Below are 13,346 nucleotides of genomic sequence, written 5' to 3' on the forward strand. Positions count from 1 at the left end.
TGAACTGAGGCATACTGACTTACTGAGTCAAAGCTCTTAAGACATAATACCAGCAATCAAACAAACATAAAATTGAAAAATTTTTTTTTTCTCTTTCAGAAGGAAACTACCTTTTAAAGTACTATAGTCTCTCTTTATGGGGGTTTAAAAGCAGATGATCCCTCTTCTGATATTACAGTCAGAAGGCCAATAGTAGCCTAGGTGACGGAGGTCACAGCTGCCTACATCATTCCCCTCACTTCATCTTGTCAGGTTGGCATTTTATCGTATTATATCATCACAAGAAAGATGAATGCAATACAGTAAGATATTTTGAGACCACATTCATGTAACTTTTAGTACAGTATACTGTTACAGTTGTTCTTTTTCTTTGTTACTGTTTTATTGTTATTGTTTACTATCCCTAAATTTTTTTTTAATATTTTTATTTATTCATTCATAGAGATGCAGAGAGAGAGAGAGAGGCAGAGACACAGGCAGAGGGACAAGCAGGCTCCATGCAGGGAGCCTGACGTGGGACTCGATCCAGGGTCTCCAGGATCATGCCCTGGGCTGCAGGCGGCGCTAAACCACTGTGCCACCAGGGCTGCCCACTATCCCTAAATTATAAATTAAACTTTATCATGGGTAAGCACATAAAGAGAAAAACATAGTATATTCAGGGTTTGGTACTATCCTGGTTTCAGACATTCACTGGGGTCTTGGAAGGTGTCTCTTGCAGACAGGAGGGGACTACTATAACAGTCACTTCATAAAGGTACATTATAAGAATAATACTAGTCAAATTTTACATTTAACCTAAAATCATTGCAAAAAAATTTGTAATGCCAAATTTCAGAATTCAACCATGTCTTATAATTAAAACACTTAACAGAGCATGGTATGTTGACATTTGTAAGTAAAAAACCTTATTAAAATAACATTTACCTGTAGATGTTGAAACTTGAGCAAGCCACAACCATAAGTCAATAAGCACATTTTGTGTAAACTGTGAATAAGGGAGGTCAAGACAGCCCAGGACAGCTCAGGGTAGAGTTCCATCAGTTCTGATTCATTCATGCCATTGTGACTAACATTTATTAGACAGAGAATCTAAGTAAAGAAATGAATTAACAATGATAGTAAGCCACCTCTGTAAGTAACGAACAGCCATTAAAATTTCCATAACTCTTTTAAGATTATTAACTTCTTATTCAAGCTTATGTTCAAATGATTTAATCAAGCAAGAAACAGATTTCTTAGAATAAAACACATTTTCCAAAAGGCATTAATCACAAGTAAGATAGCAAATCTAGCATGCCAATGATAACACACAGAAAAAAGTTGGAAGAGGGATCCCTGGGTGGCGCAGCGGTTTGGCGCCTGCCTTTGGCCCAGGGCACGATCCTGGAGACCTGGGATCGAATCCCACATCGGGCATGGAGCCTGCCTCTCTCTCTTTCTCTCTCTGTGACTATCATAAATAAATTTTAAAAAAAAATTTAAAAGAAAAAAGTTGGAAGAAAATTAAAACTTCAGGAAATGGATTAAAACTAACGACAAAGTTCCAATTTGGGAAAAATGGTATAAGAAAATGGTCCTTCTACTATAAATGCCCATTAACATAAGACAACATCTAACAAAATATCTCTAAAAAAGCACAGGTGGGCCTGCAAGAATGAAAGGGAAATCCCCCAGGTGCCAAAAATGAATAGGAAAGTGAACGTTAGAGGGCTAAGTGCTGGGGTGCTGTTCCTGGGGGAAGGGAGGGTCCTGAATAGGCAGCAGTCCCAGTAATTAAGGGCTTGGGTTTTCACACCCATAGCAGGGATGGAAGGTGAGCCGCCCTTAAACCTGGTAAGGTGAGGAGTTAGAATTAGAAAGCTTGCGAATACCAGGAATCCCAAGAGCTGTACTCTCTAAGTAAAGGGGTGCATGAGAAAACATCGGCTCACAGACCAAGCACATATTAAAGCTTACTGTCAAACTCTAATATTTAAGACATTGTGGTGTTGGCAAGGAAGAAGAAAACTGGAACAGAAGAGCTCAGAAGACAAACTCAAGTTAATTTCTAAGTGTGATATCCAAATCAGCAGAAAAGATGTACTATTTGGTGAAATGAAAAGTTAGCTAGCCAAATGATAAAAGATTCCTCACACAATAAACAAAATTAAATCCACAAGATAAGAACTTACATAGGAAGAACAAAAACTGTAAAACATTTTAATGGGAAAACATACATATGAGAACATTTTTGTGATAATAAAATATTTTTTGATAATAAAAGATTTTTAAAGTAAGATATAACAGGCACAAAACCATAAGAGAAACTGTTGGGTAAATCTGACTTCATAAAAATAAAACTTTGTATAATGAATGATACCAGAAAGTTAAGACAAGAAACAATTGGAAAAATATATTTATTTGCAAACTCTGTAACAAAGGATTTATATTCAGTATGCAGAATATTTAAGAGCTCCTGGAGATCAATAAGAAAAGACAATTCAATTAAAGTTCAAGTAAAAGGGCTTGAATCAGCAATTCACAGAGGAGGAAACAAGAATGGCCAATAAACATGAACAGAGGAAAAATCTCAATGATAATCAGGAAAATGCAAATTTCTTGAGATATCACTTCTGGCCATAAGCACACTATCTATGGCAGCCAGCATTCCCATATATGCTTGAAACACACTTAAGCACAAATTTAAAAATAGTTACTATTTACTTCAATTCACACACAAATGCAAACTTTCATGAGTTTTATAAGTTTATTATCCATTACCTGTTTCATTAGTTCTTTATCCACATCACTTGCCATGGACTCCTGGATAGATCGCAGAGCAAGTCTATATAATGAAATAGTATCTTGACACTGGAAACACTGATGAAGGATTTTATCTAAATTGCCTGCTCTCCCAGCACTGTTGGAATTGAGAATAGATTTAATTTCTTATAGACAGCCAACATCTGTGAAAAATTTGGGGTAGATAAAAACAATGTGGTCTCTATTTTTCATACTTCAAATGATAACAAATTCAATAAAACATGATACAGGAAAATGATAGTGTTACAGGGCTGCTAGAGTCATCAATTTTATTCTAGTGTACCATTTAACTCCAGTATAAACACATGATAAGGACTTATGTATCAATCAATTATTGCACATTATGGAACACAGAAATGAGTAAGACATGGTTCTAATCATTTAGAAACATGCTACCTACATACAGGAAGCAGGAAAATAATTATAAATAAATGTCATTAGTTAGCCATGCAAGTTAAATTTGTGTAGAGACAGGATTTAGGGAACATCAGGCTACAGAAAAATCAGTAAATAGGGTAGTTTGTTTTTAAATATTACACAATATTTACCAGTAGTTTCTTTTTTAAATATGAAGATACGTAAAGAAGAAAAAACAAACAAAAGGTCTGTAGTCCTTCTCTACAGGCCTAATAAATTTTCTAAAGATTTATTATCTATGGGAAGCCATTTCAGATTTCTAAGTCAGCATGACTGTATGTAAATTTTGTTTAAACCAAAAGCCTGATTTATGATCCACCAAGCATACACTGTCCATCTGCCTTGTAAATGAGTAGCCTAAAGGAAAATCATCTTGTCCTTGAGATACGGGTCAATGCTCCTACCCCCTGCATTCTTTGAATGTTAAAAATGCATGATTCCTACCTATATGTTAATCTACAATCTTTTGAGCTTTTACAAGATGTAAAAAAGGTATATAACTCTGTAAAAACTGTTGATTCTCCAGAGCACTTCCTTCCCTGTGAAGAAAGTGTGTTACCCATGTGTTTTCCTGGCAGCTGTCCTAACTTGGGCTCGAATAAGACTCTTTCTTATTTACAGAGATTCTAGGTTTCTTCATTTTGTGTTGACACTCTTAAAATAGTTAAATTCAATAAATATTATGAAATGTGTGGACAGTGACTCACACTCTTGACTGTACTTAGGCAAGCTCCTGATGCTCGCCAGAGGCCAGATACACTGCCAAACCAGAGACAGTGGAAGAGGACAGTGCGAATACCATGGGCAATTAAAAATTTCAGATGTTTTCATTTCAGATCTGGTGCTCAAGATGAGAAGGTGGAATTAAGAGCCAAGAGCACTAGATTCAGTGGCTAGAATATGAATTGTACTAGGATTACTGTCCATTGCAATGATCGCCAAAACCATATTCGTCTTTTTTTTTTTTTTTTTTTTTTGCCTCATGGTTGTGAAGAGACAAAGTAAGGTGAGGCTATAGTGAAGAATAAGTGTAGTTACACTTTGTAAGGCTTATCTAAAGGCAAATGACTAATGGGCATCTGAAACAAGAATCTATTTTAAGATGAAAGGTTTATCGGAACTACATACCTACCTACTAATATGCAAGGACACTCAAAATGGCATGTGTTTGCCTCAATTGTCCCTCACTTTCCCAAAGCTAGGGGCCTCAAGCAGGTAACAAGGAGCACTCATGGGTCCCCAATGAGGGCACAGATGGCCTTCTCTGGCAACCCCTGACAGGGAAATGGTTAGTGTGATAAAAATTAGACAACTATGTCCAACAAGTTCTCATAATTCATGGGCTATCATCAATCTGCAGACACGAGTCTCATTCTCACAGGATGTTAGTATCACGGTTAGAATCAACACAATCTGATGTGAGTGGCTGAAAGCGATTGTCGCAAGGATCATTCTCAGTTTCACAAGGTGGGGAAGCAGTCTGCAGCAAACACAACACATGCAGATCATGTGAAATGGCCACTACTTACTGTGTGATCATTTTGCCGAAAAGGGTGACATAAAGGGCATTGCAGGTTGTAGCAGAACGACAGTGTCGTTCTAGCTTCTTCTCCTGCACCAGTTTACCAGAACACAAAACAAACAAAACAAACACAAAAAAAACAAGACCACCCTGGAATTAAACGGTCTTTACTAGGGAGCCATCAACAAATAGCCCTGGCAGAAATGACATGGTTCCTGCCACCTTATCAGTGGCATTGCTGCCATGTGGTGGTGGACCACAGATGCAGTAGGTATGTGTATATATGTTCTTTTGCTTTTAAAAATTCCTGTTTGGGATCCCTGGGTAGTTAGCTCAGTGGTTGAGCATCTGCCTTTGGCTCAGGGCATGATCCTGGGGTCCTGGGATGGAGTCCCGCATTGGGCTCCCCACAGGGAGCCTGCTTCTCCCTCTGCCTATGTCTCTGTGTCTTTCATGAATAAATAAAATCTTAAAAAAAAATTTCCTGCTTAATATAAGAAACTTAAACTTAAGCCCAATATGTTTTTTATTACGTCTTCTATCATTTGTTAGTAGTTTATGAGCAAGTGCATTTAACCATTAGTAAACTCCAATTTTCCTTAACACAATAGAGAGTTCCTATATTGAATGTTAAGTCTCACATAAGGTGTTTTATGGGAAAGCTGACAGAGAGTAAAAGAGCAGCAAAATTAAAAATACTTACCTGCTCTTTACTCAATGTAATGTCCACAGAGTGGCATTCTGCAATTATGATAGATTTTGCATCTTTTGGATTTAAAGGATCAAGATGAAGTGTAGGCCACAACCTTTTATTCAAAGAAAAAAAAATGAAATTCTCTTCTAATAAGATAATAAAAGCTGTAACCTACCCAAAGACAAGTCAAAATTTTTTCATTGCCTTATAAAATAAACAAGACTAATTTCTGTTAATCTCACTAGGTAATATTATTTGATTCATTCTAACCTGTATGTCGTTACTTTCAGCAATTAACCCCAACAAAGACTTTTAAATAGCATATATGTTAGGTAGCAAAGTGGCAAAACACCTTCAGTTCTATGTTCTATACAAGCAATAAAACTAAACATATATATGTTTATAGCTTATGGATGGTATATATGATATATGATATATAGCATATGGATGGTATTAAAATCCTTGGGGCAAAGTAAGTGCTTAGGAAGAAAATGTCTAAAAAGGCTCTTGTGGGGGACAAAAATAGGTTGAGAAACACTGCCCTACAGAATTCAACCACTGTATCCCTTTTTTGAGGACTGCCGAAATAAGCGCATGTTTCAGGATAACAGGCGTCTGGAGCATTACTCATAGCCTGGCCCTCTCCTTATTTTTCTCACCTGTAAATGTAATTGCCTGCTAGCCATTGCTAGCTTGTGGTACAACTGGCAACTCAAGCTAACCAGGTCCCAAAACAAAACTTACATTTCCTCCACAAACTTGCCCACCCTTTGGTTCCCTATTTCAGTTCATGGATCCGCAATTTACTTAATTTCTCCAGCCAGAAATCTGGGGGCCATCTAGCCTTCCTCTCCTTGATATCCCGGCTCTAACCTCCCACCAAAGCCTGTAGAATATATCTTTCTTGGGAATTCATTCACTTCTCTCACTCCTCACTGCCACTCACATGAAAGACATAAAAACACAAACACATACCCAAAACCTTTCCTTCTTTGTACTTAACATATTTCATGTAACCTGAAAGAACTAAAGTTAGCATCGTACCTCCATGCTGGAGGGCATGTTTCTACATTCACAGAAACAATTACTCTTACATTCACTGGCAGTGGATCTATCAGCCATTTCATGTGTTTTTCAACTTGCTTAAAAATATAAAAACAAAATTCATTCTATTAATTCAAAATATTTCAAAACAACCCGATAAGAGCTCCCCAAATAAAATGAAATTCTCATTGAGTTTCTCATTATTATTGATAAAATCCTGTTTTTAGATAATTTATCTCAGAATATTAAAAGAACAAGTGGGAAAATACCATTATAGCTGATATGAATTCTGGACATTTAAGGAAAAGTCAAGGCCCTAAAAGTCTGTCAAAAAGAATAATTTTTGCTAATTGATTGGTTCATCCAATTGGTCTTTTCCAATAAGATACCAATGCCTATTGGCATATGTTACATTTTTTATTGATGTGTTTCCTCCCTAAAGATTCAGCAGAAATAACAGAAACAACACCAGCATTTTCTTCTCATAAATATATTTAAATGCTTGCTATAGCCACTACTGATAATTTTCTTTCTGAGAGTATCAATAGGTTACAAAGTGAAAACTGTACCTGAACTTGATCTATAGAATCAATAATGATGATGATGCTGCCTTGGTGACGGGCAGAGAGTTTTTCTAGCCAGCGTGGAAATTCTTCCAGAAGCTTGGCTGGATCCAATGTCAGAGCAGACACTGACCAAGAGTGCTGCATCAACTGCAAGACAAGAACACATACGAATGCAAGGAGTTAATGCTTTATCACAGCTGGTGGAAAACAAACGGGTAATACTGAAAATTGAAAATTACTGGGTACTTAGCCCCAACAATTTCTGACTCAAATAAAAATTCTGATAATTTCAAACCATGGCATCTTATACCTTTAGAGTTAGTCGTTTAATAATCAAGGAGGACTCAGAGCTGGTTGACATGGGCCTTCCCACAAAATGAGAAAGAATTAACGTGTTGGGGGAATTCTTTTGCTGTAACTGAATCCTGAAAGAAAAAGACCTTTTATAAGACTGATAAAGCTCATTTAATACCAACAAAAAAAGAATTCACAATGCATTAAACATCAATGCTACCCAACTGTCAGCAATCACATGGTCAATAAACATGGGAAACTTCCATTTTTATTCCACTTTTAGATCCTTTTAAATAAACCTTTAAAAATTATAGATTCATTTAGATTACAAATTGATATTAACTTGTAGAAACCAATATAGTGTACATTTAAGGTTAAAAAATTAGCGAAATGAGCATACCCTTTAATTGAAAATATGCTATTAGAGGAAAAAAGATATTTCTTTGCTAAGTACAAAAATATTACCTTCCAAAAAGTATTATTTTCCATTAAATAAAAGGGCAGGAAAAAAGGAAACAACAAATGCTCACTCTTCAACATAGATCATAATTATGAAAGAAAATATTCTTACTGTTTTTAAATAATAGCAACTAAAATGAAAATAAAAAAGAGTTTATCAGCTTCTATAAACTTTAGCCCCTAATCTGAAGAACGACTTTGCATTCATAATACAGGTCATCCTTTATTCTGATGTTCTTTATGACTTATTTCACACTATACACTCGGTCTTTGCCTTATTTCAAATATTTAAAATCTCAGTGAAACTTTTAAGATGAAGTCGATAATTGAAAACAAAGGCACATCCCCTGTATATATAGTTCACCTAATTCATTCCATGCTGACCACTCCCTTAACATAGCCCATGCTTAGCTCTGACCTACAAAATTAATGTACATAATCACAAATGCTCCTATTTCCTATTCCTTTCTCATTCTGTATCCTAACATCCATATTGTATATACTTCCGGGCATAAGTCTATTATTTTATACCTTTTTGCTTTTTTAATGTTTATTACAGGCCATGCAGGAAGGCAGATAGGTAATAATACATTTTGTCAAATGAGTTCAGTAATTTAAATGATAACAATGGTAATAACAATGTAATTGTAAAAAAAACACACACACATACACACACACACACACACACAAAACAATGTAATTGTACTGCATCATACCACTTTGATAAGAGAAGGGACTTTCCAGAACCTGGTCCTCCAGATACCAGAAGCGGTGGAATTGGTGCTGGTGCTGCCACTAGATCATTAAGGCGTTGGTAATACTAGAAACAAAAATGAATTAAAATTGTGAGGAAGCACACACCTCTTAGAATACTAGAGTCAACTTCTGATTATCCTCTGAAATCTTTAGAGAAAAGCTGCATGAGAAAAGGAAATCTACTTGTAGTCAACAGCATCCTCATGATTGCTTATTTTTATGGCGGGTTAAGTGTGCCCAAAGTAGTAAACTAAGAAATGAGTCCCAATTTCTTCTACACATAGTACTGCTATAAATTAATGGATGAGACAACACTTAAGATCTCCTTTGGGTTTTGCAACATTCAGATTTTTCAGAATGCTGCAGGGAGGCCACTCTATTACCCTGTATCCCCTAAACCACAGAAAGCACCACAGAAGGCTTTGAGGGTGCTGGCAGGCATCCTCAGCCTCTTGGGCAGAACACCTGTCCCAGACACTGCTTCACTTTCCAGGGATTTCTGAGAATAGGTCCAAACAAGAACAGGTTTTTGTCTGGGCCCTTTATCTCGGTCTCCCAACTTACTACAGAGAATCAGGTCAAGACAGGCTGCCTGAGATCTTTCTGCAATTGAGTGAGCTCTCGGCAATGTCCAAGAACCAATATATCTCAGGCTTTTCCCAGACGCTAAAAACTGGTTTAGAGACGAAAAGGACACACTCAGAAAACCAAAATACCTCAGTACTTATTAGAGATGGTAAAGTTATCGTGGGGGTTGAGATGTTCATTAAGTGCGCCAGTGGTCTAAATGACAGCTGATAAGGAATTTAAAGAATTTGTACTAAGTAGTTTGTAACTAGCTTTAGGGTAGTAGAAATTTCCAACAACTACAATAAACAATTATTTGGTACAGTTTTTCAATCAAATTTTCTTTTTGCCAATATATACATAGAATATATTCCTCAGGAACTCAAATTATTATGAAAGCAATGATGCTTCTCAGAAAGTAAAGGACTTTATTGATTTAGGACCTTGTAAATCCTAACAATTTACTTCATGGTCACACAGAAAGCCTGTTTATAGACACATGGTTCCCAAGAAGAAAGAACATAGGATTAGGAGCCAGAAGACCTAGGGTCAAATCCCAGATCTATAATCTACTCCGTGTGTACTCTTAGGCAAACTGTAATATGAACCTTAGGTTCTTTATTTATGAAACGATAACAATGCCTCTCTTATAAAATAACAACATTTATCATGTGCCAGGTACTTTGCCAAGCGGTTGATGTATTTTATCTGGTTTAGTCCTCCTAACAACCCTGTCAGCTAGGTAAAGTAGTCAATCTCATTTTACAGACAAGGAAGTCAAAGTTCAGAGCTAAGTAATGATCAAAATCCAGAGTTAGCAAATGGGAGAACCAGGACATGAATAAAGACAGCCTAAATTATAAAATTTCTATGAAAATACCACTGTTACTGACAGCTATGATAATATTCTTTAAAACATTCGTTCTTGGGGATCCCTGGGTGGCTCAGCAGTTTAGCGCCTGCCTTTGGCCCAGGGCGCGATCCTGGAGTCCCGGGATCAAATCCCACATCGGGCTCCTTCCACGGAGCCTGCTTCTCCCTCTGCTTCTCTCTCTGTATGTGTCTCTCATGAATAAATAAATAAAATCTAAAAAAAAAAAATTCATTCTTGGAGCACCTGGGTGGCTCAGTCGGTTAAGCATCTGCCTTTGGCTCAAGTCATGATCTCAGGGTCCTGGGATCAAGATCAAGTTCCCCATCAGGCTCCTTGTTTAGCCGGGAGTTTGCTTTTCCCTCTCCCTCTGCCCCCACCTCATGTGCGTGCTCTCTCTCTAATAAAATAACGTCTTAAAAAAATAAAACATTCATTCTTACATTAATTTTTAAATATTATTAGTTTTTTATGAACTTGGACATAGATTTCTGTGTACTTCAAATTTTGTTAATTTGTTTAGATATTTAAGGATGCTGATAAATTGATCAGCCTATTGCATTAACTACTGTAGTGTTTTCTGAATGTTTGATATTTTGATTCCCTAAGCACTGGAAGAATAGATAGCCTTATGATTTTTTTTTTGATAGCCTTATGATTTTTATCAAGTTTCCTAGCTACCCTAATCTTGGTTTGGTGAACTGCTGATGGCAGCATAAAGAACATGTGGTGCATAAATCCTAATCTTAACTAAAAATCTTTGATGTTCATAAATATAACTGAATCTCACTTATCTTTCATATAATACAGAGTTAAGCACATGTCTCAAATGGATAATCAAGCCATGAGGACAAACACTAACACAATTATTAACCTTGACTATATTTAGGTAAAAATACAATCATAATAGAGCCTTAAGTGGTGACTTATATTTGTTGGAACAATACTCCAAATGCTTACTTTCTCAAATCCCAACTCATGGGCTGAATTTGAAGCCTGTTGAAAAGTTTCCATTTGCTCTTGCTCATCATGTATGTCCCACAGAACATCGCCAAAATCATCTTCTTCTGGAATAGAATCTTCACTGCCCAAATCTTTAGTCTCCCGGTCTGTGTTTTCAAAGCCCAGGATGTCCTGAACATCAAGAGAAAGCACACAAAAATGAATAAAGAATGTAAACACCTTGTAGCAGTGTTAGCACACAGGCCTAAGGTGGGTTTCACCTACTGTGGAGGGCAAGTCCAAACCTGTGGCCTTTGGTTAGTACCTACAAGAATAAATTTGTAATTATAAAAAAACATTAGTTTAGAAATAAATATGAAAATGACAAACACATGAAAAAACCAAACTCTTAATAAAAAAAACCTCTTTTATTCAAAATAGAGGTGCAATGGGGGCATCTGGCTGGCTTAGTCAGTAGAGCATGTGGCTCTTGATCTTGTGGTTATGGGTTCAAACCCCAACCAGGTGTAGAGCTTACATTAAACAAAACAAAGCAAAACAAACAAAAAAACCCCAAAAAACTGTCTGATAAAAATAGAGGGGCATTTAACTCTTGGGGATCTGTTTCCTGAAAAATGTTATGTAATATATTTGCTTATATATGGCAGTTGAATAATCTTAAAGATTGCACTCATGTGTAAGAAATATGCTGCTTTACATTTTTATAAGAATTTAATTACTAAGATGGGTTTTCTTGATATCAAATATCTGTATCATTCTATACTGTCTTTATATCACTGGAAACATGTTGTTCTTCAAGCAGTAAAGATGGCAAATACGTCCATTTTCACTTGTTGTCATTTATTGTACTCAATTTTATTTATCTGGATCCTAAAATTCACAAAATTGTTGAGAAAATCAAAATTGATGTCAATTTTTATACTAAAGAACACTATACAAAATGCATTGCCAGAAGTCATATCATTATGTTTGAGGACTCGTTCTTTTTTTTTTTTTTTTTCATTCTTTTTTTTCTGATAACAAGTCTCCATACTTGTAATACAAGTTAATTAGAAAAAGTAATCTAATCCCTAACTTCTCAAATAGAATCCCTGGTACCTTGGAGGAGGTGTCAGCAGGTATGGACAACCACAGGTTAAATATGGTACATCTTTCTATTGTGCCCATTTTACTTTAAGGTGGAGGGGTTCTTTTTCTTATCATGATTAGGTTTTTGATAATAAATAATTTAAAACAATTTTTTATTAAAAATAAACACAGATATAACATTAAGCAGAATATATAACTTACATAAATTTGAAAGATAACACTTGAGATATCATAGAAATTTTCAGTTTGTGATACTATGATCCATGACTTCAGACCTTAGAGGTATGATTTTATCCTTACCTGTTGTAAGGATAAGTAGTGGATATATCTGAAAAATATTTTTTCCTTTTTTTTTTAGAGAGAGAGTACACGCATGCACATGTGATTAGAGGTGGAGTGGGTGAGCTGGGGAGGAAGGGGAGAGGGAGAAAGAGAATCTTAAGCAGGTTCCACACCCAGCATGGAGTGCAGGTGGGGCTTAAACCCATGACCCTGAGATCACGACTTGGGCTGAAATGGACATGTAACCAACTAAGCCACCCAGACACCCCGAAAAAGGTTTTTCTAATTTCTAAGAATTCAAGGTGTACATAAAACCTGAGGAGACTATTGAATAAGATAAATATTTTCCCTCAAATACTTATACTTCTTATCTAGTACTTTTGTAATTTATTTTACACTTAACAGGTGTTGAGGCATCAAATAGCTTTGTGAGACAGAGGACAGATAAAGATACACGGTACTAGTAATACTATGATAATACCACAGGATAGACAAACACCAGAAACAATGGCACTCTCCCCAGGTGTTGTTTTTAAAAAACAAGGAAGCTGTTTTTACTGGAAAACCCAACTTTATGGAAAACAGTCTTAGAGTTTTTTTTAAGTAGGCTCTATGCCCAAAATGGGGCATATTGACAAGAGTTGCATGCTTTACTGACTGAGCCTGCCAGATGCCCCTTAGAGTATTTCAGACAAAATTTTATAAAGAATGCATTTTTTTACCTGTTTAATAATCTTTTCCACATAAATATAAGTTTTATATACTCCTTCTGCAGGATCACCAGAGTGATCAATGATCTGGAAAAAAGAAAGTTCAACAAGAACATGAAGAAAACAATAGTAACAGTAAGAGGTAAATACTTCTATAGAACTTGTATGTCAGGGATTATTCTAAGTACTTTGTACACAGTAGCTCATCTGTCCTCACAACTCTGTAACATTAGAGACATTATTATTATTATTATTACCTCCGTTTCACAGAAGAGGAAACTGAAGCAAATTATGTAACATGCTGGAG

The 13,346-nt window shown here is 36.0% G+C and overlaps 1 protein-coding gene across 3 annotated transcripts in view; it reads right to left on the reverse strand.

Annotated features, from left to right (window-relative positions):
* NPHP3 (nephrocystin 3) overlaps positions 1 to 13,346 on the reverse strand; it is a 41,152-nt gene that overhangs the window by 13,012 nt on the left and 14,794 nt on the right. For all 3 annotated transcript variants that reach the window (XM_049100003.1, XM_025448847.3, XM_049100002.1), the window contains exons 8-17: positions 13,052 to 13,126; positions 10,956 to 11,129; positions 8,518 to 8,621; positions 7,359 to 7,473; positions 7,052 to 7,195; positions 6,483 to 6,580; positions 5,448 to 5,550; positions 4,752 to 4,834; positions 2,764 to 2,902; positions 928 to 1,092 (exon numbers count right to left, since the gene is read on the reverse strand). In XM_049100003.1, coding sequence (XP_048955960.1) covers positions 928 to 1,092; positions 2,764 to 2,902; positions 4,752 to 4,834; positions 5,448 to 5,550; positions 6,483 to 6,580; positions 7,052 to 7,195; positions 7,359 to 7,473; positions 8,518 to 8,621; positions 10,956 to 11,129; positions 13,052 to 13,126 — 1,200 coding nt within the window. The remainder of the gene's footprint in view (positions 1 to 927; positions 1,093 to 2,763; positions 2,903 to 4,751; positions 4,835 to 5,447; positions 5,551 to 6,482; positions 6,581 to 7,051; positions 7,196 to 7,358; positions 7,474 to 8,517; positions 8,622 to 10,955; positions 11,130 to 13,051; positions 13,127 to 13,346) is intronic.

Source organism: Canis lupus, chromosome 23 (genome assembly GCF_003254725.2).
Source record: "Canis lupus dingo isolate Sandy chromosome 23, ASM325472v2, whole genome shotgun sequence".
Taxonomy (NCBI): Eukaryota; Metazoa; Chordata; class Mammalia; order Carnivora; family Canidae; genus Canis; species Canis lupus.